Here is a 26,751-nt window from a genome sequence, read left to right on the forward strand (position 1 = left end):
ACAGTACGTCATCCCATCGCCAAATTCCACCTGACGGCTCGGTATTACTATCAGTTTACCACTCCGCTTTCGCTACCGACTCGAAATCTACCGTCAGGCTACTTGCGCACAACCCGCCTCTTCACAGCTCTCACGTAGCTCCTCTCTACTGTCGGTCAAGGCTATCGCGATGAACTCGATCAAGCGGCAGAAACAGCGCAAGGTGCTGCTGATGGGCAAGAGCGGGGCTGGCAAGTCGTCGATGAGAAGCATCGTGTTTAGCAACTATGTCGCCAAAGACGTCCGTAGGCTGGGCGCGACAATCGACGTCGAGCACAGCAATATCAAGTTCATGGGAAACCTGATGCTCAATCTCTGGGACTGTGGAGGGTGAGCCCACCATACGTGAGACGACAAGATGACTCGAACTAACTCTCCGCAGTCAAGACGGCTTCGTCGAGAACTATCTCAACCAATCTAGGAACCACGTCTTCGGCTCCGTCGCTGTCCTCATCTTCGTCTTCGACATCGAATCACGCGAATTCGCAGCCGATGTCGTCTCTTACTCCAACATCATACGTGCCCTCCATGAGTGCAGTCCCGGCGCCAAGGTCTTCTGCCTCATACACAAGATGGATCTTGTGCAAGCCCGCCTTCGCCAAGCCATGTTCGACGAACGCGCCGAGTACATCCGCGAGGCTAGTGAAGGCTTCAAAGACACTGTCGAGTTCTTTGCGACCAGTATCTGGGATCAGAGCTTATACAAGGCTTGGACGAAGATCATCTACTATCTGATCCCCAACGCGGGCACCATCGAGGCGCTGCTGGAACAGCTGGCAGAGGTCATCGATGCGAGAGAACTCATTCTGTATGAGCGGACGACATGTCTCACTGTTGCCCATGTCACAAGACAGACCGAAGAATCAAATCCCTTCACAGATCGTTTCGAGCGCATTTCAAGCATCCTCAAGACACACAAGCAGAGCATGGCGTACGTACAAATTCCTTACACTCATCTCACCTGTGAGAACCCCAGACTAACCAGCCGCTTCCCATAGAAAACACACAAATATCCCCGCCGGTAGCGCAAACTTTGCAGAAATGCAAATCAAAACCGGTCGCTTCATGTTCTTCATCACACGCCTGACCGAAAACACAAATCTCGCAGTCGCCATCCCACCTTCCGAACAAGTATTCAACGCTGCCCGTGTGAACATCTTCCAGGTGCGACCCAAGTTTGCCGAACTCGATATCGCAGCGAAACCAAGACCTCCTATCCAGCAGGCCTTCGCCGGGAGTGCTGACACAAGCGATAGTACAGACAAAGGGAAGCAGAAGGAGGTAGGATATGCCTCCGGAGTTTAGACGACGCCTGGGCACAAGAAAGATAATGACGAGGTTAAAAAACTGAAAGACAGCTTTACACCGAGCTTGGAAGATGCAGACGAGAGACACGATGAGGAAACATTGGATCAGATCATCAAGGCGAAGACATTCTTGCAGACTTATCACAGTCCTGGTCCGTTGGGGAACATGGGAATGGATTCAGCACTTGGAAAAGAAAGGACCGAGCCAGGTACTCCGCAGTCGGACGAGCAATCTGTAACAGCAGGGGTTGGGCTCAGTAACTCATCATTGGAGATGCAGCCTGCAAGTTCGTCTCTCGGCCCCGCTCCTCAGCAGGCGCACGATAGAGATTCAGCAACGTTTCCTACAGAGACGTGAAGCTCAACGCTGGGACGGGCGCACAAGCTGAGGCTGAACCAACTAGTACAAACTCTGACTAGGGATATTGTGCTAGTAGATATAGCCCGCATCGCGACCGGCTACGAAGACGCGCTGAAATACCAATTCTTAAGAGCTTCATCCATTCACATATATCTTCGTCCAAAAAAAAAAAAGCTCACACTGGTCCCTGTCATATACATGATCCTAATAGGCACACCGCATACGATGCTTTGCATTGGAAGCGCTTACACAGGCGTCTCAAACGACTAGATAGCTCGATTTATACTAGCTCACTAGAGCGATCACGCGCAAGTCTCGATCTTTGTTGCCTTGCTGACAACCCATGCCGCAGATCCAAGAAATACACAAGAACGCACTCCAAGGCAGAACGGTTGGCGCACATGCAAGGATTGGGTCGAGCCAAGCGAGAATGCGGGGAAACAACCTCCTCTTCGTCTCGTCTTGATCACGCAAAGCCTCCGATGAAGTGGAGATGTTAAGACGGCTTCGCTTTCTTGATTAAACTTTGGAATCATCGGCGCCAGAAAAGAGACCGTATGTTGTACTAGTACAGAATTTCACATGCGATAGAACACGGCCGCAGTACGCACCGGTCAAAAGCATTTGCTGGGTGGGCTGATCGCTCATCTACCAGGCTTTCGGAATCTGCTCGACGTGCATGCATATGCCATGAGTGTTGTGTTGCATTGCACCATCCCGTCATGTCAGATCCTTCTTATCGCTCCAGCTGGAGCGTGATGCGCAGCTTGGCCGTTATACCAAGAACGATCTGCTGAGAAAAGCCAAGCCAGACACGTAATATATGGCTTGTTTGCGAAAGAGATGGTGTGTAGTTGTGTACAAGGCATGCTGCGACTGTGCCTGTGGTGCTTCGCCTTTTCTTCGGCCTGAGAGGTATTGAAATCTACAAATTCTATTATTGTTGTTATCACTACTACGCTAGCTGGTCTAGAGGCCACGATGCTCAACAATGACAGTTGGCTTGAACAAGCGCCGAAGATGCGCCTGATTATTTTATCCGGATTCCTCACGGATCGCAACATCGGCATCAGCCTCGCATCGCTGGCTTCACCACCTCAAGAAATCCAAGGCGTGAAACAATGGTCAAAGCTAGGCCAAGCCACCACCCAAGAAAGAGGTCTTACCATGCTGCAGCCACCGAAGTCGCCCAACATTGAGCTTTGATGCGGTGATTATTGGCCCTGGTCTACCGCTCCATAGCGCTATTGGCTGGCTACCATGTACCGCGTGATCGTCTTGAGCGGTTTTGTGTATGAATGGTATGAGCTGCATGGATGAGCAATGGTATTGGCATCAACCCAAGACGGGGAAACTCCAGCTCTTGGAATCGATGGAGGCAAGCCCTGGCAACATGGGAATATAAGCATGCGATGTCGCTTGAGGTTCTTGCTAGAGTTGTTTTCAATCTCTTCATCCATATTCCTGTCTCTTGCTAGAGGCTTGTGAAGTGATCTTCGCCTAGCCTTGGGGAACCCAGGCTTAGACATCAAGCTCTATTGTACACGTCTAGTTTCCTGTCTTGGCCATGTCGGAGCCTGACAAGGAGATCAAGATCGAGTAAGCTACCATGTCTTATAGTGCAATGAGATAGGACGTAATGTACAATTCGAAATGTACTGACAATGTTTGTTTCAGACCAGCGGTAGTGGATGAGCACCACGAGCGCAAAGCCTCCATCTTCGATGATGAGCAGAAGCGTAAAGAGAGCGTCGCTCGTCTCACTGCTAATTTCGAGGGAGAGTAAGTGTTACCATAACGAACTGCCTGATCGCTATTCATCTGAACACCCTATACTGACAAGTCCAGAATCAAAAACCCACTCGTTGACATTTCGCGCGAGCAACTTATAGCCAACGTCCACGACTTCGCCACAGAACACCAATTGACTGACGTCGAACCGCTCCTTGTCAAAGGCGCCCTTCTTGCGCAGTCGCCCGCCCTCTTCGAGGAACTCGAAGAACTAGACGAAGCAGACCGTACGGCTGTCCGTGAGGAGATTACGCATCGATTCAAGTTACCGCGGACACTCTACTTTACCATCATCCTCAACTCCATCGCAGCTGCTATCCAGGGCTGGGACCAAACGGGATCTAATGGGGCTAATTTGACTTTTGGTCAGGCCTTGGGCATCCCAGATTCTGGCTCTGTGTGTGAGGCGGCGGGAACGTGTGAGAAGAATGGATGGATTATTGGGTTCGTAAATGCTTGTCCTTATATAGCTATTGCTGGTATGTATAGGAATTTTGACATGCTTGTTTGGCATACACTGACTTTGCATTTTCACTCCTGCAGTTTTCTGTGCCTGGATCTCTGGTAAGTTGCCGTCGCATTTCTACCTTCTCTTGCTGATGTATGTAGATCCGGTGAACGAACTCTGCGGCAGGCGTGGTACCATCTTCATCGCTGCCATCTTCTCACTTTTGGCACCCTTCGGTATGGGTCTGAGCCAGACGTGGGGTCAGCTTGCTGTGTGTCGCGTACTCCTTGGAGTCGGTATGGGACTCAAGGAAGTTACTGTGCCTGTTTTCTCGGCGGAAAACGTACCAGCTAGTGTGCGTGGTGGACTCGTCATGTCGTGGCAGATATGGTGAGAAATGTCCCTGCACCAACTGCATGTGAGACATACACTGACTTCGCACACGCACAACAGGACAGCCTTCGGAATCTTCCTAGGGACGGTCGCTAATCTAGCTGTTATGGTGAGTAATTGTAAGTCTACGTGTTGCGGTTACTGATGGAATATAGAATACTGGGGCAATTTCCTGGCGTCTGCAGTTTGGATCTGCTTTTATCCCTGCTGTACCTCTCTGCATTGGCATTTGGTTCGTACCCGAAAGTCCTCGGTGGCTCATGAAAAAGCGCAAATACGCCAAAGCGTATCGCTCCTTCCTCCGACTACGGAATACTCCTCTACAAGCTGCACGTGACCTCTACTACACCCACTGCTTGTTGGAGCAGGAAGAGGTCTTGATCCGTGAAGCTGGGATTAACCCCAAATCAAATTTCTTCACACGCTTCGTAGAGTTGTTCACTATTCCGCGCGTTCGTCGAGCGACGCAAGCTTCTGGTATTGTTATGATAGGGCAGCAGGTAAGCAAGTGGAGAAGAGCTTATACCAGAGATGGTAGCTGACAAAGATAGATGTGCGGTATCAACATCATCGCATTCTACAGCTCAACGATCTTCGCAGAGGGAGGAGCCACGAACAAGGAAGCTCTCATTGCGTCGTTTGGCTTCGGTCTTGTCAACTTCACTTTCGCGTGGCCTGCTGTCTGGACAATCGATACTTTCGGTCGCCGCGGACTGCTCCTGTTCACGTTTCCGAATATGTTCTGGACACTTCTCGTAGCTGGGATGTGCTACTACATCCCCAAGGATAGTGACGCGCATCTGGGTTTGATCGCCTTCTTCGTGTATCTCTTTGGTGCCTTCTACTCTCCTGGAATGGGACCAGTACCTTTCACATACTCAGCCGAGGTATTCCCGCTCTCCCATCGTGAAGTGGGAATGTCGTGGGCTGTGGCTACGAACAACTTCTGGGTACGTAACGAGGATTTACGAACTGCATGGTAGGACCCATACTGATTTGGTACACCAAAATCTAGGCAGCGGTCCTGTCGCTTACACTTCCTCGTATGCTCAAAGTTATGAAGCCTCAGGGAGTATTCGGCTTCTACGCCGGTATGAACGTTGTCGCTCTCATCATGATGTGAGTCGATATCCAACCCATTTTGCAAAACAGAGTACATCTGACAGACGACCAGCTTCTTGTGGTTACCTGAGACTAAACAACGAACACTCGAAGAGCTCGACTATGTCTTTGGTGTTCCCACGCGCACGCACATGAAATACCAGGCCGGTCAGAATCTACCTTGGTGGTTCAAGACGTACGTCCTCCGGCAAAAGGGTCTCTCCAAGCCTCAGCTGTATAAATTTGGCGATCAACGACCCCCTGTGAGCGTGACGGCGCAGATGAGCTACGCTTGGAATACGTACATTCTTCGCAAGAAGGGTCTGGCTAAGCCAGATGCCTATGTCAAGGCGTCGCCTCGCGGCGAGAAGCAGGTGTAGGTGGCTGTTGCTTAGAAGGTAGTGAGGGCTTTCGTAGGCTGGCGGTCGTGGTGGCATCAGATCTTGTCGTTCGTTAGTTTGATACCCTCGTGCTGGTTGTGGTCAGCGTTGTAGTTTGTCCCTGATACAACAATACACAAAGGAGTGAAGTGGAGGGTGTCGTCGGTATCCCCACTACTGAAAACACGCCAATCGTCATGCAGCCCCACAAAAACGCGCTGCTCAAGCGCGCCTGGATACTAGTGTCATCTGCTGTGACTTTCACATGCACTTGAGAAGCATGCAAACGGGTATCCGGGATGCGACGGCAAACGTCAAGGGCTGCCCTGACAGCGACTGCCTCGGCAGCTTGCCTCGACATGCAGGGAGCTAGCCACCAGCCAATGCACTGTACCCCCCAGCTCAGCCATGGCAGCAGTCGCCGTGAGGATGGGCCGATAGTCAGTAATCGTATAGCGCCAGGATCGCGAGACTCTGCGGATACACCTTCTTTCTTTTCTGTCCTTTGATTGAAGCTGACGATACCTTACCCCTTGGCTTTGTCGCCGGATCCGCTTCTCTCCGCCATCTTCCCCGCATCTCAGGCACGCCCTTATACAGCCTCTGCGCCGCCGCCGCCTCGCCAACACTTTCCCGTCCTTGTCGCAACATAGCACCGAGATTGCCTCAAGATTGTCCAAGATGCCAGTCTTTGATCTGAAGAAGAACCTCGTCTTCGTAATGGCACCCGTGCAGCCCTCAAAAGATGCGCATCAGCTAATGCGAAAGAGCAGTATGGCGCATATCACCGCGAGCCAACAAACGTCGCCATCCACATAGCATGCGTGCCTGTCCTGCTTGCGACAGGCATTCTCTTCGTACGTTGCCTAGTCTTCCTTCGCTGACCACTACTCACCCCTCAGGGCACAAACACACCCACCCTCCCCATCCGCCAACACCCCCTCCTAACCCGCCTCAACCTCCCCTTGAACCTAGGCACCATCGCTGCAGCTACCTACTCAGCTCTCTACCTCCTTCTCTCTCCCAACCTCGCTGGCGTGACCGTCACCCCCATAATCCTCGCCTTCGCATCCCTCTCCAACCGCCTCACGCAGCGTTACAACAAGACCAAAGTCAACAGTATTGCCGTCGCCGTCCACGTCGTAAGCTGGATACTGCAATTCGTTGGACATGGCAAGTTTGAAGGGCGCAAACCCGCACTGCTAGACAATTTGGTCCAGGCCCTGTTCCTGGCGCCCTTGTTCGTGTGGTATGAAGTGCTGTTCAAGATGGGCTTCTACAAAGGGTTGAAGAGGGAGGTAGAGCTTGGTGTTGAGGCCGAGATTGCAAAGTTGAAGGCGAAAAAGGCGGACAAGGGTAAGGGGATCGCACTCGACGATTCTGCGGACGCTATGGATGATGTTGTGGACGCTGTCCTTGATGAGGAAAAAGAGGGTAGTGATGAAATTTAGATGTGTGATGTGAACCCATGGTTCTGAGATACTTAGAGGATACCAAGAGAGTGCCAAATTATCGCATAACATACCAATCTTCTTCATCAGTCCCTTCGTCTTTTGGCCATACGCCAAGTGCTGTATATTTCTTGATACAAACACATACTATGCCACAGCCTCAGTCTGCCCAGTGTCTCATACGCTCGCTCGCCTAGCTTCATTCACTCAAAAGCTATCTTGAGAATGCTCTCGCGCTTCAGGACAGCAATAAGATCCTGTAGTGAAGATAATCAGCACATGTCATGTTCAGAAACACGTTAGTCTGTACCCAACTGGAAGAGAACCTTACCTTGAAAGGATCCTCATCTGACTCATCCACAGACGGCATCGTGATTTCTTGGGCTACCTCTTGTACATTGCTTGCACATATGAGGATTGCTCCTCCTCCTCCTGCTGCTCCTCCTCCTCCTCCTCCTCCTTCTTCTTCTTCTTCTTCTTCTTCTTCTTCTTCTTCTTCTTCTTCTTCTTCTTTCTCGTCGACTTCGATCTTGAACTTTCCTAGCTCAAAGGCGCGCTTTGCCGTATTATAGTTGACAAATAGGCGGAAGCGGTGATCGCCGACCTCGGGCCAGTATGTGAATGAGAAAGAAGTGGACTTCACGAAGCTGAAGACATGATCTCGAGCTGCGTTGAGGGAAGGGAATTTCGTCGGCCAGGGGGACACAAGCACAAGAAGGCGTTGTACGTCGAACTCGATGGCTTCTATGTTGGCACATCAGTATAGTTCAGAGGGTTCGACGGTAGATCGACCTACTCTTCATTGTGCCAAACCTTTCAATTGGCGCTTTTGACGTAGTAGCAGCCTTTTGGAGTTTGCGCTGTGGTTGCCGCCATCCTTTACCGGGTATATTCATGTCAAACCTGCCTGCTTCGAAAGCATGCCTGGCCGTATTGAAGTTGACATAGGCTCGGAACTTCTTCTCTTCCACACCTTCGAATTGCTCATACACGAACCGGGACCATCGTGCAACCCTGTCGACGTGAAGAACGGCATGCTGCACACTGAGGAAGCTTGACGGCCAATAAGGCACTAAGGGGAGCAGGCGTTTAATGTCGGCTTCGACGGCGGCTAGACCATGTACGTGTCGGTATCAGAAAACAAGGAGAGGACCAGGCATACATACTCCTTAAAGCTCTTGGATCAGCTAACTCGACCTTTAGATAGAACTCCCCCTGCCCGAAAGCTTTGGCAGCTACTATGAAGCAGGCCCTATCTTTCACATACTCCATTTCGTCCTCTGTCATGTGCTTGCTAGTTATGTACTTGAGGTCAGCTTTCTCGCAGGCAGCATCAACATATGCTTTTGCTTCCTCGATATCGTAGAAGTGTGTGGGATAGGTGTGGATAATAGCTTCTGCTTTGGCGGCGGCTAAGAAGACGACCCCTGGGAGTATTAATGGAACACTTTTTGTACGTGTGAGAAGGAGCGTTGGAACCTTTGAGATGCTCGTTCTTCGGCATGGTGAGGTTTTTGCACGTTTTGGTTTGGTGTTGTCTTGTGAACGGCAGGTTGAAGTGCGAGCTGCAACAGATTCAGGTGTTGATGAGAAAGATTAGAAGGACCACGAGATTGTTGAAGTATGATGCATTCTGATTTCAAACGACTCCGATCTTACAAACGCGCGCGTAGCTCAGCCCAAGGTACCAAGACGGATATGTTGCGCAGCCATTTGCCCCAACGAGCGAAGGCTTCCGATACAAACAGACAAGTCGAAAGCCCACTGACGTCCCGCAACTCCGGTGCCAATTAGACTCCTCGTGAACGACGTATCTGAGTCCCAGCCAAGACTGCTCTGCATATGTACATTTGCGAGGCCATGCATGTACAACAATGCACCCCCAGCTGCGTGCTCCATCAAGATATTGTAACGAAAACTTTTGTAGTAGTACAATTTAGGCATCTCTCATATCTGCCTTTACTCCTCTTCGTCACTCTCGTCATCGTCCATCTTATACAAGAAGTACTGTACAAACACACCAGCATCCAACAACAACGTGCCAAAGCTGCCCAATAACCAGCTCATGTTGACCGCAATGTACTTGCCGTACTCAGCACGTCCCTCTCCACCCTGGCAGACATGACCCCCACACTTGGGCTTGTAGACCAGGATGCTCAACACATATGTCAAGTTACCTAAGCAAGCAAACAGGAAGAATAGCATGCTGATGCCCTCGGTAGACTTGCGGCGGTAGTTAAGCAGGAGCTGTGGGACACGAGAGCCAAGGTAGAGTGCGGCGCAAACGTAGCCGGAGATCTGGCCCCAAAGGTTGAAGTGCAGTGTTGATTCGGGTGACGAGTCCTGGTCATCTGGCTGATTGGGAGCGGTGGAGTTCCGGGCACTGAGATACCAACCGAAGACTCCGGCCGCACATACAAGAACGATGGTACCAAGGTTGAAGATGATTGTTTGCAGGCTGGACTGGGCCGGCTGAGGTTTGGCTGCGACCGCGCCATTCTGGTGTGCAATAGTAGAGTCATCGTGGAGCGGTGTGACAGGCGAAAGGTGCGTGCCGTCAATAGAGAGGTATCGTTCGCGGAATGAGCCTTGTGAGTGGCTTGAGCCGCGTCTGTCGATGTCTGATATGCGCGGTCTCTGTACCTCGATCCCATTGCCGTTGCCGTTTGTATAGGGTGAGCCACTTGACTGCGGCCTACGGTGGGGAAGAAGCGGTGACTGCTCGCTAGCTTCACTATCCTCATCGGATTCATCCATCGGTTTCTTAAAATCATCGCGCAACGTAAAGCCCTTGTAGTAGAAGCACTGCAGCAATAGCACGATGTCGGCTAGCGTATAGTATACCGCCAAGATGGTCATCGTTGGCAGCACACCCTGCAGTACTGCACCTATGATGTTGAAGAAGTCCCCGAGAAGCCATATCACAATAAAGACTACCGAAAGGCCCTCTGCTGAGCTTCTCTTCCAGTTCTCAATTATCTGAGGTGAAAAAACCACTGTATACGGGTCAGCTCCGGCTTGCCGAGGTAACAATCATGTCAAAACAATACGGCGCAAGCGCGTCGCACAACGTATAGCTGTGCAGGAAGACGGAAAGTACATACCTATCCAGCATGCGATGCTGATGGAGCCAAATATCTGGCTGATGGCATCAATGTCCAATCGCAAGCCCTGCGATGGAGGAAACATCTTCGCTATGACGTAACACACCTATTCCCTAGCTCTTTCTCAGTCGCAAAAGCTCGCGGGTAACTCCAGAGACCCAAAGAAGCTACTTTAAAACACTTGCGATAGTGTTATTGATGAGAGCCAGCTACAAGCTTGCAGCTCCCTTCCCTGACGATGGGTTCCGGTGCGAATGTGCGGGAGCTGAACAAAGAAAGGCTGGCTATAGCTTCTCAGGTATGCAAGCGGCTCCGGGCCCAGCCACGTACGTATATAAAGGATGTTTGTCGAAGGAGGTTGGAGAAGGTGTTTGCTGAGTGGTCTCAGATGAAAGCAACGAATATGAGATGGAATCTAGAACACAATTGCTTGGATGACTGACATGTGGAAAATCTCGGGTGAGTACGTAATCTGGGGTTACAGGGATCAGCTTCTGCAGGAACCAGAACACGAGCAAGAGCCGCAGGATTTAAGCGAGCTGCGAACGTGCGCCGCACGCGATGATCTAAGCAGTGCCATGCTTCGATAATATCTTTTCCACAATTATGATCGTTAAGCCTTTATATGTCTATTCTGATATTGAGATAGCTTTGTATGGTTAAGATGCATTCCATCCAACTAACCAGTTCCCTCCCAGAATGCAGCCGCGCCCGCAAGATCATCAACGTTCAACAGGTCGACACCCTCGTCCCAAAGAATCCGCCATACCGCGTTCCTCGTGCCAATAGGATAGTCTGGCTGATTCCAGTACCTAGCCATGATTCCCTTCTCATGGGCCATGTCAAGTTGGCCCCTCAGAGTCTCTAGCTGCGTATCGTTGAACTCACGCTTACGCACTTCACCAAAGGATGATGCAAAATTGGTAGATGCAATCGGCGACTCGTTGGCTGTGAGATCTTGGTACTTGGAATCGTTGAGCTCCGCAAGTGGCGCATCAAAGAATACGTCACGCGGAGACGATGCGAGGACGTCAGAAAGTTGGGTGTTTCCAGTTCCAATGACGGTGACGGGGTTCTTGCGCAGAGTCGTGCCATCGTAGGTAGTCAGCCAGTCGCCGCTTCGCAGAGGTTCCAAGGCTTCGAGAACAGCAGGCCAGGTCTCGTCAGCAGCAGTCTTCAGGTCAATAAAGAAGTAAAGAGTCTGTCCGCTGGAGGTGTCGAATACGCCATTCTGCTCGCCAGGCTGCACAAATCGAGTGCTTGGGTTTTGGCGATGCAGAGTGTCAAGGATGGGCTCCAGATATAGAGACTGGAGAGTGCGCTTGTCGGTCAAGGCAGCGGGTTCATGACCGACCTTCAACGAATGAGCCGAGATTTCAACTGGATGCTATCGCAACGTATAAGGATCGAAATTACTTACATATAGTGTGCCGTTTAGTAGCCACACATCGGCTTCTGTTGATATGGCACCTTGACTTAATCCTGAGTAGAAGGGAACATCACGCCAGTAGTCGTTGTGGCTATGAAACGGCTTCGGGATTATCTCCCTGGTAAAATCGGTTGGATATGTGTATTTTTCACTCTTGTCGGTGTTTTCAAGAATGTTCTTCAGTGGCGTCTGCTGTCCGTATGGTGCTGCGCTGCAGAGCGCGGCGAGACTAGCGGTAAGAGAGAAGGAACGCATAGTGACAGCGACGCGACACAAACAACGTAGGGCGCGCAGTCAATACAAATGAACAATGCGGATGCTTTGTAGGATAAAGCGCAAGACCTTGAAAGCGATTGATGGGGACCAGCCGGTGGTTGATGAATGTTTGGATTGAAGCTTGTCAACGATGTCACAGGTGGAGATACCCGTGAACATCCGGCCAATCCGGACAAGTCACTCGGCCCGTGCCTGTATGACTTGCTTCTGGAGGTTCCCTCGCATGGCGACACGTGCGGAGAGAAGAATGATACCTGCCTTTTTCTCTTCTCGTGAGCCTTCATTAGGGGCAAGATGTCGAAGTTTTGCGATATCGGCTTGGTTGCTATGTGGCTGAAGCTCTTGTTGGGCATCACGCACTAGCCTGTTTTCTGGGAGCTGCTGCTTGTAGCATCGCTGGGATACCACCTGCGTTTCGCAGTCAGTGTCAATGCTACTTGGGTTGATTCTGTGTTTGCTACAGCTCGTTGAATGCCCAAGATATTAGTGATAGACACGTTGGCAAAAACGTTGCGTAGTCGTCCATGGACACCTAGGTAGGTCCAAGGGTCGTGCTGGAAGTGGAAACACGTTCGTGCATGCAAGGAAGAATCATGTGCATGACAGGCGCAAGCATTCTCTCTTGTTATCCTAGTCGAATGTTCTAATACGATATGGACTTGTATTAGAGTCTTTGAAGATTTGGTCGTGCAGTGCAAAACGCGATGTATTTGGCTGACAACACAAGCAGCGGAATGGGAGGCTCTCTGACAGGTTACCTACTACGCGCTCTTTTGTAGTAAACAAGAGTAGTACACAGCTGTTTACAAATACATCCTCATGATGTGAATCTTACTCGCATGCCCCTGGACCCACACTCCATTACCACAACTTGAAGTCCATTCGGTCCTTCAACCCTACCCGTATCTTCCTTCCAAGATCCAAGCTTCACACCATCCATTCCCCTGGTCCTCGTCGGAGTTATAGCGGCTTTTCTTTCCGTGTCACGGGTCCTTGGAAGAGATCCTGCACGATGTTAGTGCATTTTATAGAACGAGGGTCTTCGGTGGGGTCCACAGACGTGATTGGGCGGATGCGAGAGCCGTTTCAGATGCATCAGCCGCTGCAACCACGGTGAACTGTAGCCAAGTGAATGTGGTAGATCTTGTCGGCGTCTGCACCTACAGACCGCGCTACAAAAGTAACGAACGTCGTGGCTGGTATAGTAAAGGCGGTAGTCGGTGTGATTGAATCGTAGGTGCTGCCTAGGTACGTAAAGTTGCGCCGAGCAACAGTCCACGCGTCGAAATGGCTGCGGACGCGGCACGGATGAAAACAGGTTTGATCCATAGTACCTAGGTAGCCATCAACACCCAAACATTTGCCATATCATTAGTTAAGTTAATAGGATGCGGACAGATGTTGAACATTCACACGGGTGGAACAACTGAGTATGGTGATGATGATCTCCTGATAGAGAAGTTGGATTGATTGAGATAAGCAGGATGTCGCTAGATCCATCCAACACCGTATCGTGCATGCCATTGGCGAAAGCCAGATGTAAATTCCCAAACGCCACGCCTCCCGCTCTCATAGACAAAGAAATAGATCGTAATATGATCTCTGACAATGCATCGCTAATACAGATAGCGTCGCAGACGCTCGAATAGATAGTTGTGTATGACAATCAAGATGATTGTTATGAGCTGGTGGAGCTGACTGAGTCGGATGATGAAGCGCCGCTTCGTCGGCGTGCCGAGTCTGTAGCAGTGCTAAGCTGGCGCTTGGTGTGCTCGTGCATGATCCTGATCAAGGTTAGTGAATGTTGTGAGTCATGGTTAAGCATAGTAACATACCTTTGGTAGTCGGACATGGCTCGCTCAGGGTCGTTGAGGTCAAAGTTGTTGGCAAAGTTGTGTTGAGCACTCATGGGCTCTGAGAAGCCGTCTCCGGAGACGTAGACTTGCTGGCGGGACTCGGTCATGGCAGACATTGTTGATGAAGTTTGGTATGAAGATGTAGTGAAGTAGAGATAGTTTGAAGCTTAAGTAAGATAAGATGTGTACGGAGGGTGTACTGGAGATCGAGGATTTGTATGTGAATCGATAAGCAGGCTGATTGTGATGCGTTCTAGAGAATCAGCAAGCGGGGTGCGAACTATATACCCTCCTTCCGTCTCACAACGCACGCACAACACAGGCGGGCGGAACGACATGTCCCCCATCATGACCGCGCATGGCAAAAGATCGGCCCATGACTGTCGGGTCAAAGAAGTGATCCACCCTGGCCAGCGCGCTAGTGGGCCGCCATCTTCGAGGCTTACAATCACAGATCTACAGGGTCCTTCCCCATCTAGCCCTAGCAGGTATCTGCACCAATGACGAGGCGCCGATACAGACATCCCCGTTTTGAGCGGGTCAAGTACCTAGGGATCACGACGTTGCTTATGATGTCGGCAATGACGGCCACCCTGGAAAGCTGTTTAGGGGTCTTGTCTGGCAATAAGGCTGGCTGGCCATTCACAGCCCACGACAGCCGTACCGCGTTTGTTGAGTGGTGTAGCCGATTAAGGGTCAGGCGGTACACGGCTGCACCTGCGCAATGTCCTTGTTGAAAGCCACCGAGCGGCAATTTCGAATTTCCCATGTTGCATACTTGCTATTTCTCCCATGGTAGAGTCATCATATTCGGGGTGCCCGTATGAAGCTGTGCTGCCTCGCCCAGACTCCATGACGCAGCAGCTATGTCAAAAGTCGAACGGCACGGCTGTCTGCGCGCTTCGTGGAGCACAGAGTCCCCCAGCGACGTCAGACGCCGCCATGGCTCAACTTCGAAACCCGCATGCCACAAGAGATATGCGGCCCAGCAGAGTGAAAGATCCTCCCAGCTCCAGCGCCCCAAAGTTTCCGTGCGCCAAAGAACGTCATCTTGTCCAAGTTCGGCAAAGATAGGCCCGGGAATCCTGCATGGCTATGTATAAGCGGGCCTAGCGCCTCTTTCGCAAAAGCAGGGTCTCGCGCTACCGCACACCCGTTGCGTTCATAGCCTCCACTGTAACCGCTCCCGGGCAACATACTCTGGCTGAACATCGTCACTTCTGACGTTTGTCCGTGTTGGCTTCCTTTCAGCCTCAGACATCGTCATGCAGGGTCTTCGCGCTCCGCCGTGGTCACCAAAGACGCAGGTACCGTTGTGATGACGATGTCGTCTGACCACGCCCTCTACGCTGCAGCCTAGGGCGTATCCAAACCGACAGCCTCAGCCTGTGTCACGAGGCTGGAACCCTCTGGACTTGGCCGTATATTCTGGAACGCATCTCAAGGGAGATCCACGCCCTCGCTGTAAATCACACAGGCTAGATGTCTAGGCCTGTGATCATCACCCTATCCTCCAATGGAATTCGTGCAATTAATCTAAAGAATTTGGACAGAATTTGGACAGAATTTGTGTCCCACAGCAAGAGATCTTCATGCTGCATAATCTGCCTGTCAAATCAAAAGCTACTGCCTCTTTGACAGCATCGAGTCGAATATCCCAACCTCCTTGCGAAACACCCCTTCGATCGCTTCTCCAAATCCCCGATGCCGCTACCCTACGTCTAGACCACTCGTGCTGAATGCACATCTCCAAATCCTCAATCTCATCGCTGGGATTCTGCTCAACCTCGCCGTACATCGCAAGTTCGTGTCAGGATCGAAATGGACCACTTCGACCGCTCTAGTCCCTTTCCAACCGTGCTTGCGGAACGTCATGCCAACCCGCAGATCTTCATCCCCATTGACGGATGTGGTCACCCCACACCACGTCCTTCCCACCAAGGCAGCTCCCCGTCTAAAGGGCCCCGTTAGTCTGTTCGCTACGTTCTTGCGACGCTGCAGGGGGCTACGGCTGTTTACGCTTTTGTGGGTTATGATGTTACTCGTCGAGTCGAGGTCTGCATCAGCGATGAATGCTAATCCTCCAGTGGAACTGTCCCGAGGAGCCATGTCAATCCGGAACGTGTGCCGAGTCCATCGGCATCGGCACTGACTGACTGACGTTTCGAGTGGAGTTTGACGTTTTCTGAGTCGGATGCACGCGACTGACGCAAGAGGCCCTACCCACGTCACTCACAGAGCAACTACCACATTGCGAAAGTGCTCCAGATTCGTCCAATATTGCCTACAACTGTTCGAGACCCTTACCGGTCAATACAGCGCTGACCATCTTCTCGCTGCCCACATATGATGTCATGTCGCTTATTTCATTGAAAACGGTGGCAGGAAAACTGTTCTCGAAATAGATCGTCATCGAAAACGATCGACAAACACACCACCACATTTGACTGCCCCAGCAGACGTTCGTCATCAGGCGAGCTATCCGTTTCGCCTGAGCATCTTTAACGATGCAGACCCAAGTATGACATAGCTGCTCAGCTTTGAGGACAGGAAAGCCACTCAGACATGACATAATCGCACTTCTGCTGGATGCAGGATTCGTGAGCCAGGTGTAGCACGCCGATGCACCTAGCATCCTTCCGCAGGGGAGACTGCAAGCCACCAATTTGCTTTGCGCAACGCAAAGGTGGGTTTGCGCAAGCGTACAGGAGTGCTGATGACGCGCAGCGAGGAAATCCGAAGAACAATATGCGACAGGGTTACGGCCTGAGACGCTGCTTCACAGCTCCGTTCAACGACAATCAATGCACCAGATCTCGGTCATCGCAGTTGCACCAGTCTCATTACTCCCTGAGCGTCAAAGACCAGATACGGACTACGTACCACGGTGATAATCTGCGTAGAGACATTGTCGTACACACATCCTCACAATATCACAGAACGACTCGAGACGGCCAATCCTCTGGTACAATACCTTTATGTTGGCGTACCTTCCAGCGCCTGCGCCTTTAGCCCGCGATCTCTTCGGTTCTAGCATTCGCTCTTCCTGGTGAATCGCCTCGTCTCAACATCTCGTTGACAAAAGCCAGCCATCGACGTACCGCCGCTTGCCTCAATGAACCACAATACACAACACATCCTTTCTCAAGCTGCTTATACATGGATACCTAGTATACAGAGGTTGAGAAGCCAGCATCTTGGTAACATTGTAATGCGTAGGCCACAGTACAATGCGCATGCAATCTTGATCGAGACACCTGAGCCCCCTCGTTGTTAAAGAAGGCACCCTTGGTGATGTTGATAAAGGTACATGGACCCGGTATTCCTATAAACATAGTGCGAACCTTGCAGTGTGCTTTGTTTCTGCCTTCCGCCTTTCATCAAGTAACTACAAGCTTGTTTCCCTTCTTCTTCTTCTTCTTCTTCTTCTTCTTCTTCTTCTTCTTCTTCTTCTTCTTCTTCTTCTTCTTCTTCTTCTTCTTCTTCTTCTTCTTCTTCTTCTTCTTCTTCTTCTTCATCTCAAGCATCTCATCTTTCCACTTGCTCACTTCCTCTATCGCCTTCTTTGGCTCCATCTTGTGCATCAGCAAATAGCCTTGGACCTCCGCAGGCGAGAAGATCTTCTCGGGTAAGGCATCAGCAAAATGCTGTGCCATCTCCCCGAGCTTGCCTAGCTCGAGGGTGGCGGCAACGGATTTCTTGGGCAGGCAGATACCGAGGAGTTCGTGGGTTCCGACTGCATTTGCGGGTATTCCATTATCCATAGCGACCTCGGTCTCAGGGGTAATCTCAGATATGGCGGTGTCGGCGTTGAACATGCGCATGTACATGTCGCGGATCTGATCGCGCGTGGCGAGTGTGAAGCCGATCTGGAGATCAACGCGACCCGGTCGGGTTAAAGCGTCATCCAGCTTGTCTGGTGTATTGGTAGTCATGATGAGCACATGACCCTCATGGGAAGCGGCACCATCGATGACATTGAGCAGTCCACTTAGACTTATGGAGCCCAAACCTCCTCTTGAGACTTCTGTTGAAACTGGCTTATCCGTTGCTTCTGAAAGTGACTTTTCGGCTACGTTCGCCACTGCCTTATGCGCAGACTTTTTTGGAGATTCTGGAAGTGCGGGGTCCTTTACTGGCTCCTTCTGCTTCGCAAACCGGCTGAAGAGACTGAAGGGCAACCGAACTAGTATCAGAGGCCACGCAAGAATACTATGAGCTTTCGATGGTGTAATACCTGGCTTGTCCTGTGTTCCAATCTTGTGTGCCTCAAGAACAACTGTGGCATCATCGATAGCTAGAACGGGAGATGCAAGACCCTCACGCCGAATACCCGCAGCGTCGATGTCTTCAAGGAGAAGGAAACATCGACGAGGAAGTTCGTTGAGTAAGGAACTCAGCTCGGACTCGGTGATGCCGTCGTTGAGAGAGAGACAGTACACATCCAGACCGAATATGCCAGCTAGAGCAAAAGAAAGCGATGTTTTCCCTGTTCCTGGTGGCCCATGGAAGAGATAGCCACGGCGATGAGGGATACCACGTGCGGCATACCAACGCGCCGTGGCAGGGTTGAGATACTCGTTAATATCCGCAACGATCCTGCCTTTCTGTTGCTGGTCTAGAGCTACCGTGCTAAGTGGCCGTGACGAGCGTCTAGACTGACGTCTCCAGTACCGCTCCCCGCGACCGTTTTGATTTGGAGCTTGATAAATCGATGTAGTTGTACTTGCCTTGTTAAGACTCCACCTTTTGACGTAGATAAGCAGTTGCTTAATAGGCTCAGTTCCCCTCCCTCTGCAGCACAGTACAATCTGCTCATCGTAACTGTCTCTCCGTCCACCAGTCTGCTCCTTCTTGACACGCGCAAAACTAAACCATCGACCCTGGTGATAAAAGTTGTAGTCACCGAAACTGGGCTGATATACTGGTGGTATGTTGCCCGCCCACTTCACATTATTGAAAATTCCATATTCATCCAATCCGTCGTCACTATCATCTGCGTCTTCGACTCCGCGAACGTGGCGGGTAGCTGCAGTCAGACGTCTACTAGATGTCGGCATGTGCTGCACCGCTATCCAGCTCATGACGTGGTCGTACAGGATATCGGATTCGTCAATAACGACGGACGACGTGTAGTAGACGGTGAAATAGTCGTAAGCTCGGCCGTAAGTAAAGATGGCTCCGTGATACAGGCCAAAGAGGACAAGCCATCCCGTGACAAAGACGCCGATGTCGAAACCCAGATAGCGGAATGTTAGTTGAGCGATTGTGCTGTAGCCTGGAACAAACATCTCTAGTACTGTTGATGGCACGCTCGTGCTGGTTACATTGTTGTTTGTAGAGTTGAATTCGGATATAATAGCCTGGAGGCGGGAGAAATCCATTTCGTAGTTCGACTGTGGGGGTCCGCCGCCGTATTTTGGTAGGCGTTTTGGAAAGAAAGAGAGAGTAACGAAGCCTGTCTGTGGATTTGTAGTAGACGCTGTTCGGAATCCGAGCATAGTCAGGGAAACAGTAACGCAGGATAATCACTGTGCTGTACGTGTCGTCGATAAGGAATATGATACAGAAGGAACAGACCAATTGATTGGACGCTTGCCATTTACAGGAGTGCTTGTACTTGAAAGAAAAGGACAGCTCATCTGTAGAGGGTGATTGATGCAATTCATAAGGATGCTGTCACAGATGCATATTCAACAGTAGACTCGCCACAACCCCACCACACTTTACGTGTCGAAGAGCATATCAGACCTGGTTTAGTACTTCGTGTACACAAGACACCGAGGTCATACGCCGTTTGCGAGAATATTCACTTACAACGAGAGGACGTGCCTCAATCGGACAGTGATCAACAAGTGAGCATTTCGGCAAATAGCAGGGGATATTGGAGCCTCGGGAACGAAGCTCTTCGATTGTAACATTGATGTGATCAGCTCACGTAAAGAGGAAGAACACTTGCGCCAAGCTCAACGACTCATAATCAAGAACGGAGTGCATGAGTATCGCCTACCGAAGATGTTGTTTGGTGTATGCTTCAAACGACGAGCAAGAGAACGCCAGCATAACAGGTCACGGCGGAACGATAACAACATGCTGAAGAAAGGTCGCAGACGTGTCAGTCCCAGGTTGAGGCAGCCTCTCCTCATTACCACCACATCATCAAGATCTCAGGAATCAAGATTCGATAAACTTCGGATCATCCATGGGTCGTAAGGTAGAAAGGCATAACGTTTACAACAAAGCAAAAAACAGATTCAATGGTATCGTGCGCAAATCTACATCACTCCTTTGTTTCTAAGATCCACTTTCTTTCTTGTCCCTAGGGGATACACAGAACTGTGATCTGGCGCAGCCTTCCTACAGCCTTTTCCCCAACAAACATCAACCAACACTTCAAGAAAAAACAAGATAGTACAGAAAGGTAAGAATCAGACAAAGAGAAAAATTGTTTCTGCCTTCGCCATAGCTACATGTCTTGAAAGTTGAGGTCAACACGCCCACCCCGCCCCCCGCTACGGGAGTACGGGGACGGGAATGGATACCTGGGAGCTAGGCAGCAAGGATGAAGTGTCTTTTCAGTTGTCGTCGTTTGCGGTCGTAGGAGAACGCCGATACGCATGCAAGAACCATGTGCTGAAGAATGCTTTGGGTGCTATCATCAAAGTCTCTTATTTGTTTCTTTTGGAAAGGAAAAGACTTAGTTGCGGCCGAAGTGACCACGGCGGTGCTTGTGTGCGTGTCGGCGGTAGTCAGCACCAACAGTGGTGGTGACGACGACCTCAACGATGGCAACCTCGTATACGACACCGTCCTTGGTGTAGGTAGAGGTAGAGACAGCCTCGTCACCCGCGACAGCATCAACGATGTCAGCAAGAGGAGTGACGGCAGGTGCAGCGGGGTAGTTGCCGTAGTCAGCGCTGGAGCTGGACTTGACCATGGTGGAAGGGCTCTCAACGTTGTAGACGGAGATACCACCAGCGCCCATGGAGCGAGCAGGAGCGTAGGACTGAGTGGGCACAGGGGCAACAGAGGACAGAGTAGGAGTGACGGGCTCCTCGTCGTCCTTGTCTCCTCCCTCAAGGGGTGCGGCATACTCGGGTCCGTATTGAACGGGGACGTTACCGCAGAGACCGTTGGAAGGACCAGCGCAGTCATCGACAGAGAGGACCTTGGGCATGGACTGGATCTTGCAGGTGGCCTGCTCAGATTCAGTTTGGAGGGAACCGGAGAAGACTGGGCAGTCCTCAACGCGACCAGAGGGGTTGGTGCAGGTGGAGACGGCGGACTGGAGGGTGTCGATGTTCCATCCGTTGATGAAATCAGCGTGGTATCCGTAACCTATCTTGCGTTAGTTGTGAATCGACACAGAAATATTGGGGTTACATACCAGTTGGGTCACCGTTGGACCACACGAACTGACCGGGGGAGTCCTTGAACTTGTAGGTGTTCCAGATAGTCTCGTAGAAGAGAGAGGGAACACGAGTGTCGAAGCCCTCGGGGCACGAGCCACCGTCAATCATGTTAGGGTAGGCCATGTGGCTCTTGTGGTCGTCGGCGGTCTTGTCCTTGCCGTTCCAGCACGAGGGGAACATGATCTCGGCACGGATACCGTTGGCGCAGTTCTCGTCCATGTAGTCCTTGGTGGGGAGGAAGTGGCGGTAGCGCGAGCCCTCGGGTGCCTTGTTGTAGTTGAGGCAGTTGAAGCCAATGGACTTCTGGCCGAGAGACAACTGGGTCATGTCGTCGGCGGTCCAGGCAGAGGTTGGCGGGTCAGGAACCGGGCCGGTGAAGTTACGGAGACGGGAGTCACCTGCGAGCATCTGGAAGCCCTCAGGGAAGGCCTTCAGGTCATCTCCGAGGAGGAGGTAGTATGCGAGCATACCACCAACCTGAGGGACGATCTCAGTCTTGCCACCCTCGTGGACAAAGTGGAGGGAGGGGGTCCAGTAGGCGGACTTGTCGTCGTCGAACTGGCACGAAGTGCACTCCGACTCACGGAGCATGTCATAGGTGGTCGTCTCAGCGAAGTCTGTCGGCTGTTAGTAAGCTGTAATCATCCGCAAACTTGCCCCTGATTCAGACACCCACATGCAGGTCATCGCATGAATGACTCGCATACAACTGAACAGCTCAGGGGCTCCTTGTTTGGAGATGCCCCGACATGTCCAGAGTAGATGCTCGTCGACCATGCGCCTGGCGTGGAATGTCGAATCAGAAGCGGACGGTCTTCACTTACTGCTTCCACCGTGGATGGTGTGGGCGTGAGAGGAAGCAGTTCCCTCGTCGACGATGGGGTCCAGACGTGCAAGGGCAGTGCGGTCGTGGCAGGGCATGCGCCAGAAAGCGTTGGCAGAGCCGGACAGCATAGCTGCCGCGGCGATGGATGCGACAGACTTCATGGTTGAGAGTGTACTCGGCTTGGGTTGAGTGTAGAAGTGGTGGAGTACTCTTGCGATAAGGGTGACTGTTGAGACAAAAGGCGAATGCTTTTTCCACTATGTCGTCGGAATAGTATCGATGGCGTTTCCGTGTACGTTGACGAAGTGAATAACCTCAGCCTCCAGGACTCTCCCGAGCTTCAAGTTGGATAGACACAGAAATGAGTGTAGCGTTGTCGCGAAGACAACTAGATTGATGGATAGCGAATGTTGCTGGTGGTGCCAAAGGAGTGACAGAGCGAAAGAATGAACGCGGTAAAGGAAGGGAAAAGAAGGAGATGAGATACGGGAGAGATGGGGAAACGAGCGGTTATCACGCTTGATCAGTGCTAGAGGCTCTTTTTAGGGGAGATGAAGGAATGCTTTGGTTTAGCGAGGTGAAACCCTAGATTAGTCCATGGAGCATGGGATGCCCTGGGAGGCCGCTGCGATGCTCTCGTTGGACCGTGAGGCGCTGCGCACCGGCCGCTAGTCCAGAAATAGTAAGCTGAAACACGTCAGTAAGGGGATCCAGCACATGGATTTGGAGAGTGCCGGCGGGCAGCCTTGTGCGAGCCAAATGAATCGAGCACTTTGGAGCCGCATTCTGTGGAGGCGGCAATCACTCATGATGCTGGTGATCGTGAAGCACCCGCGCCGCTTCCGTCGTCGACGCCTCTGCTTCACCATCTCATGGCCTAGTTGATCCACTCCACTCTTGCGCACCTTGCTCATCTGCGTATTCGGTAGGTCGTTGCACGTAACACCGGCCGGCGTGACACAATCAGGCCGGATCATCGCTTCCTATCGTCTTTGTTTGGTATAGGTAGTCTGGGTACCTGAATTGGCGGCAAACCGTGCGCCGTCGCAGCATCGCAATCTCCAGCCTAAGAGAGCTGCCACTCGCTGGCGGCCCCAAAATACTGCACTGACGGCGGCGACATCATGACGACCCACTGAAATGGCACATCGCAATCGCAATGCGGATGTCGGCAGAGGCGTCCATGTCATCGCGATCATTCAATGCCTCCGACTCCTTTTCTTTTCCGCGAGGGGTGGTTGATCTTTGGCCACCTGCTGTTCTACGGCTGTTTGCACCACGCCAAAACAACGCTTCCACTGCTCCCCCTTCTCTGCATAGTCGGTGAGCGGCTGCCTGCCTCCATTCGAGCGGGAACCCGGAGCAGGTGAGATTGCGCCAAATACCTCCAAGCCGGCGCGGCAATAACGCGGCGAAGCGTAACGTCTTCTCGCCATCTCGCTACTCTGCTTGGTTGCTTGGTGGTGACTTGTCACGACACGGCGTCCTGCGCGCAGTCCAAAAGAATCCTCAATTCCTCCTTGTGCGGCACAGCGGTCGCACGACCTTCTCCAGGACCCCTCTTCTCCCAGGAGCGCAAGTCGTGGTTGGGCGCAAGGCATAAGCGCCACGCCCCTCGCCTCGTGTGCTGTAATTCCCGTCCCGGCACCATACAGCCTATCGATAGCGGTTTTTTTGTTCCTGCAGTAGCGCTCACAAGGGCGTCATGTGTTGCCGCTGGCTAAACTGTCTCCCGCCAAACAATAGGCCGGCGCTATTCTTGCGCGCTCATACGCAGCTGATCCCTTCTCAGCCTCCTCGAGAAAGCATGATGGGACAGGAATAGTGCAGGAACGATATCTGTGCCTGCTATAGCCTAGACCCAAGTCAGCAGGAGCTGAGCGCAGCGCCCATCCCTCGTCACGACAACATATCGCGGCTGGGTAAATGAGTACTCTCTAAGAAAAACCTGTCACTCGTCTCATACCCCTCCTATTCTCGCACACATAGTAATGCTTGAAGCACAGATCCCGGATGTCATTCTCAGGCACATGCGTAAAACACGCCTTTGCTCAGGTACCCCGCAGCTGCCATTGGCTCAACCCTCGGAGCCCGCCTGAAATGTTTCAAGGCATGGTTTTCTGGAACAACGTCAAACTCATGCTACCCTCGACTTGTGCTGGAAGCGTGTGAGACAAGGATCAGCATGTGTAACTCTGCTCGTCATGTTTGTCTTAAGATTTGTCGAGCCAAGTCGCGTAGATCTAAGCAAGGAAAAGCTGTGTATCGATAGCGCACCCAGATCCACGCCACGAGCTTGCGCCCAACTGTTCCACAGATAGTATGACCGGCTACGTTGCTCCCTGTTTTTCTTTTGCGCCGCCGCCACATCGCGCCCTCGAGCCGTGCATCTGCGACACCCGGGAAAGGCTGTTATGTATCGATAGCACGGGGACACGAGAGATAGGAAGGCATGAATGTATAGGCCCAACAACACAATAAGCACGATGTCAGCCTAGTACGATCGCTCGATCTGATGTAATATGTACTGCGTGGGAAGAGTTGGGACCAGTTCAGGGGAGCATAGTATCTGAATACGTACTGCTCTTCTTTGCTCTTGTCATCAACATGATTTCCTATCATGCTTTGACTGGTAGAAGGACTTGGCAAACAAAAGCATAGTATACCAAACATGAGCCAATAACTGCTTTCACTGCTACTGCGAACCGGTCCCAAGAGATTGGGAACTATCAATGACATTAAAACAGGTGTCTGGTATTGCCTATAACTGTCCGTCTGTAGTCCGGTCTTTCTCCTGCAGGACTACGCGCGCATCGTAAGAAGCAGGCATTTTCTCATGATGTCCTATATCGCTAGGAAACCATGTGCGATCCATGGAGATGGATTGTACCACTGCCAATCCCATGACCTGTTAAGCCCTCACAGCCTCGCCCCATCCCGCAACGGAATCTTCTCCCACGCCTCCTTGAATCCACAACTTCTCACCCAATGTGGCTCTCCAGCCTCTACAGAATCCAACGCCATGTGCCCAATCTTTCTCCACATGTCCCCCTTGATTAATATTCCCTCTTTACCCTCCCACTTCTTGCAAACCGCCTCTGCATTAGCGATCGCCCTTACAAGCTTACAAGCATGTCCATCGTCTTCCACTTTATTCACCCTCTTGATGACTTCACCCATACCACTATCTTTTGTCGGCGCGTAGCTGTTGATCTCGTTGATGAGGAGGGATGGGCAGCCGCGCGACACATACATGGTGATGTCGTTCCAGACTTTCCACTCTAAAAGGCGGCGCTGGATGGCGGGTGATAGAGAGGAGGCGGGAGAGAGGAAGGCGGAGAAGAAGATGCTGGAGTTCACGCAATGCATGTAGAAAAAGTCAAACTTGACTTGGTGGGGTGGACGTTGGGCGGCGGCCGTGTAGTATACTGTCGTTGTGTCTGCGTTAGTATGATGATGTACAAAGACGTAGAATACAGTTAGATTGGAAACGAGTCCATGACATACCAGCGGCGTTGATCATCTCTGCAGTCTTCTCTTCTAGTTCCTCCTCTTTGACTGTATACTGCACCGCATTCTCAATCATCTCTTCTGGTGCTCTCTTCAGGATTCCGTCACGGATCTTATTTCCATCTTCAAAGTGCGCTGATTTGCTCAACTTGTCGTCTTTCTTGCACTCATCCAGTATCTGCACGATGGTCTTCCTCGACCCATCTTTACCTCTTATCTCTTTAGCGGCTTTCTCGCATCCATGAAATAGCGGTGCCATCCAATCGTCGTGTACAGCGGCTTGCGACAGCGCCTCTGCGATGATGGCTGGCTGTTGGAACTCGATGCCGAACCCGAGATGTATGATGGGGTGAAGGAATCCGGCGTACATCCGTACTAGCATGTCATCTGCGTGTTCGGTTTCTGCAAACAGATGTTCTTGTAGTACGCGTTGCCAGCCGGTTTTATTAATCTCTTGCTGGAAATAGACAAGGAAATCATGATAGTATTTCTCCTGTCCAAGATACGACTTGAAGCGCTCAGGGTCGTGCATGTCATCGACGATAGACTCTTTGAGAGGCTCGGGCGGGCGTTGATAAGTTACGTTCGCATCGTACGCTTTTTGGAGTTCTTCTGGTGAGGCGTTGAGCGCAAATAGGGTGAGGAGATGGTGGGCAATATGGTTCTAGACGGGAGTTGTGAGTATTTAACATATTATAATGAGCATTGCTATCTTACATGGAATCCGCTCTGATTGAAGAAAATGTGGTGCTCCTCATGGTTTGTTTGCAACAACTGGCTTGCCTTCTCTGCACTTTCGGGTCTCAGCCCGTTGACATAGTACTGTGGCTTTTGCGATGCCTGCAGATGAACTTTGGACCCGGTAGCCATGGTTCCAAATGCGCTCGAATGTAGAAGGTTAAAATGCCTCGAACGCGCAACGTAAATTGGTGTGATTGGTGCACCAAAATTTGGTTTAGGGATAGTCGACGATGCACGCACAGCTCTGGCGAACATCTATAGAGGATATTTCTAACCTGCCTCTAGTTTCAGGTATGAGGAAAGAGTGTTAGGAAAGCAAGAAATCG

The 26,751-nt window shown here is 51.4% G+C and overlaps 10 protein-coding genes across 10 annotated transcripts; 3 read left to right on the forward strand and 7 right to left on the reverse strand.

Moving 5' to 3' along the window:
• Nucleotides 1-169: 169 nt before the first annotated feature.
• J4E82_005366 (uncharacterized protein) lies at nucleotides 170-1,704 on the forward strand (the record flags this gene model as incomplete). The annotated part of the gene is made up of 4 exons (XM_051731633.1): nucleotides 170-369; nucleotides 422-970; nucleotides 1,038-1,320; nucleotides 1,345-1,704. 4 exons carry the CDS (start codon nucleotides 170-172, stop codon nucleotides 1,702-1,704), a joined length of 1,392 nt encoding a protein of 463 aa, XP_051588591.1.
• Nucleotides 1,705-2,967: 1,263 nt separating this feature from the next.
• On the forward strand, nucleotides 2,968-5,820 carry J4E82_005367 (uncharacterized protein; the record flags this gene model as incomplete). The annotated part of the gene is made up of 11 exons (XM_051731634.1): nucleotides 2,968-2,976; nucleotides 3,260-3,306; nucleotides 3,385-3,489; nucleotides 3,556-3,977; nucleotides 4,042-4,062; nucleotides 4,108-4,336; nucleotides 4,400-4,427; nucleotides 4,525-4,839; nucleotides 4,891-5,289; nucleotides 5,355-5,458; nucleotides 5,514-5,820. 11 exons carry the CDS (start codon nucleotides 2,968-2,970, stop codon nucleotides 5,818-5,820), a joined length of 1,986 nt encoding a protein of 661 aa, XP_051588592.1.
• A 681-nt stretch (nucleotides 5,821-6,501) lies between these two features.
• Nucleotides 6,502-7,271, forward strand: J4E82_005368 (uncharacterized protein; the record flags this gene model as incomplete). Its single annotated transcript, XM_051731635.1, has 3 exons — nucleotides 6,502-6,537; nucleotides 6,594-6,677; nucleotides 6,723-7,271. The coding sequence occupies 3 exons, from the start codon at nucleotides 6,502-6,504 to the stop codon at nucleotides 7,269-7,271; spliced, it is 669 nt and encodes a 222-aa protein (XP_051588593.1).
• Nucleotides 7,272-7,474: 203 nt separating this feature from the next.
• On the reverse strand, nucleotides 7,475-8,775 carry J4E82_005369 (uncharacterized protein; the record flags this gene model as incomplete). Its single annotated transcript, XM_051731636.1, has 5 exons — nucleotides 7,475-7,528; nucleotides 7,603-8,015; nucleotides 8,068-8,382; nucleotides 8,438-8,698; nucleotides 8,751-8,775. The coding sequence occupies 5 exons, from the start codon at nucleotides 8,773-8,775 to the stop codon at nucleotides 7,475-7,477; spliced, it is 1,068 nt and encodes a 355-aa protein (XP_051588594.1).
• Nucleotides 8,776-9,230: 455 nt separating this feature from the next.
• J4E82_005370 (uncharacterized protein) lies at nucleotides 9,231-10,460 on the reverse strand (the record flags this gene model as incomplete). Its single annotated transcript, XM_051731637.1, has 2 exons — nucleotides 9,231-10,267; nucleotides 10,376-10,460. 2 exons carry the CDS (start codon nucleotides 10,458-10,460, stop codon nucleotides 9,231-9,233), a joined length of 1,122 nt encoding a protein of 373 aa, XP_051588595.1.
• A 594-nt stretch (nucleotides 10,461-11,054) lies between these two features.
• On the reverse strand, nucleotides 11,055-12,059 carry J4E82_005371 (uncharacterized protein; the record flags this gene model as incomplete). The annotated part of the gene is made up of 2 exons (XM_051731638.1): nucleotides 11,055-11,729; nucleotides 11,796-12,059. The coding sequence occupies 2 exons, from the start codon at nucleotides 12,057-12,059 to the stop codon at nucleotides 11,055-11,057; spliced, it is 939 nt and encodes a 312-aa protein (XP_051588596.1).
• Nucleotides 12,060-13,758: 1,699 nt separating this feature from the next.
• Nucleotides 13,759-14,052, reverse strand: J4E82_005372 (uncharacterized protein; the record flags this gene model as incomplete). Its single annotated transcript, XM_051731639.1, has 2 exons — nucleotides 13,759-13,864; nucleotides 13,916-14,052. 2 exons carry the CDS (start codon nucleotides 14,050-14,052, stop codon nucleotides 13,759-13,761), a joined length of 243 nt encoding a protein of 80 aa, XP_051588597.1.
• Nucleotides 14,053-17,316: 3,264 nt separating this feature from the next.
• Nucleotides 17,317-19,320, reverse strand: J4E82_005373 (uncharacterized protein; the record flags this gene model as incomplete). The annotated part of the gene is made up of 1 exon (XM_051731640.1): nucleotides 17,317-19,320. The coding sequence occupies one exon, from the start codon at nucleotides 19,318-19,320 to the stop codon at nucleotides 17,317-17,319; it is 2,004 nt and encodes a 667-aa protein (XP_051588598.1).
• A 1,313-nt stretch (nucleotides 19,321-20,633) lies between these two features.
• Nucleotides 20,634-22,335, reverse strand: J4E82_005374 (uncharacterized protein; the record flags this gene model as incomplete). The annotated part of the gene is made up of 3 exons (XM_051731641.1): nucleotides 20,634-21,274; nucleotides 21,324-21,965; nucleotides 22,173-22,335. The coding sequence occupies 3 exons, from the start codon at nucleotides 22,333-22,335 to the stop codon at nucleotides 20,634-20,636; spliced, it is 1,446 nt and encodes a 481-aa protein (XP_051588599.1).
• A 2,758-nt stretch (nucleotides 22,336-25,093) lies between these two features.
• On the reverse strand, nucleotides 25,094-26,554 carry J4E82_005375 (uncharacterized protein; the record flags this gene model as incomplete). The annotated part of the gene is made up of 3 exons (XM_051731642.1): nucleotides 25,094-25,602; nucleotides 25,682-26,348; nucleotides 26,402-26,554. The coding sequence occupies 3 exons, from the start codon at nucleotides 26,552-26,554 to the stop codon at nucleotides 25,094-25,096; spliced, it is 1,329 nt and encodes a 442-aa protein (XP_051588600.1).
• Between the last annotated feature and the right edge of the window lie 197 nt (nucleotides 26,555-26,751).

The sequence above is a fragment of the Alternaria postmessia genome (assembly GCF_024291825.1).
Source record: "Alternaria postmessia strain BMP 2775 chromosome Unknown scaffold_28, whole genome shotgun sequence".
NCBI lineage: Eukaryota > Fungi > Ascomycota > Dothideomycetes > Pleosporales > Pleosporaceae > Alternaria > Alternaria postmessia.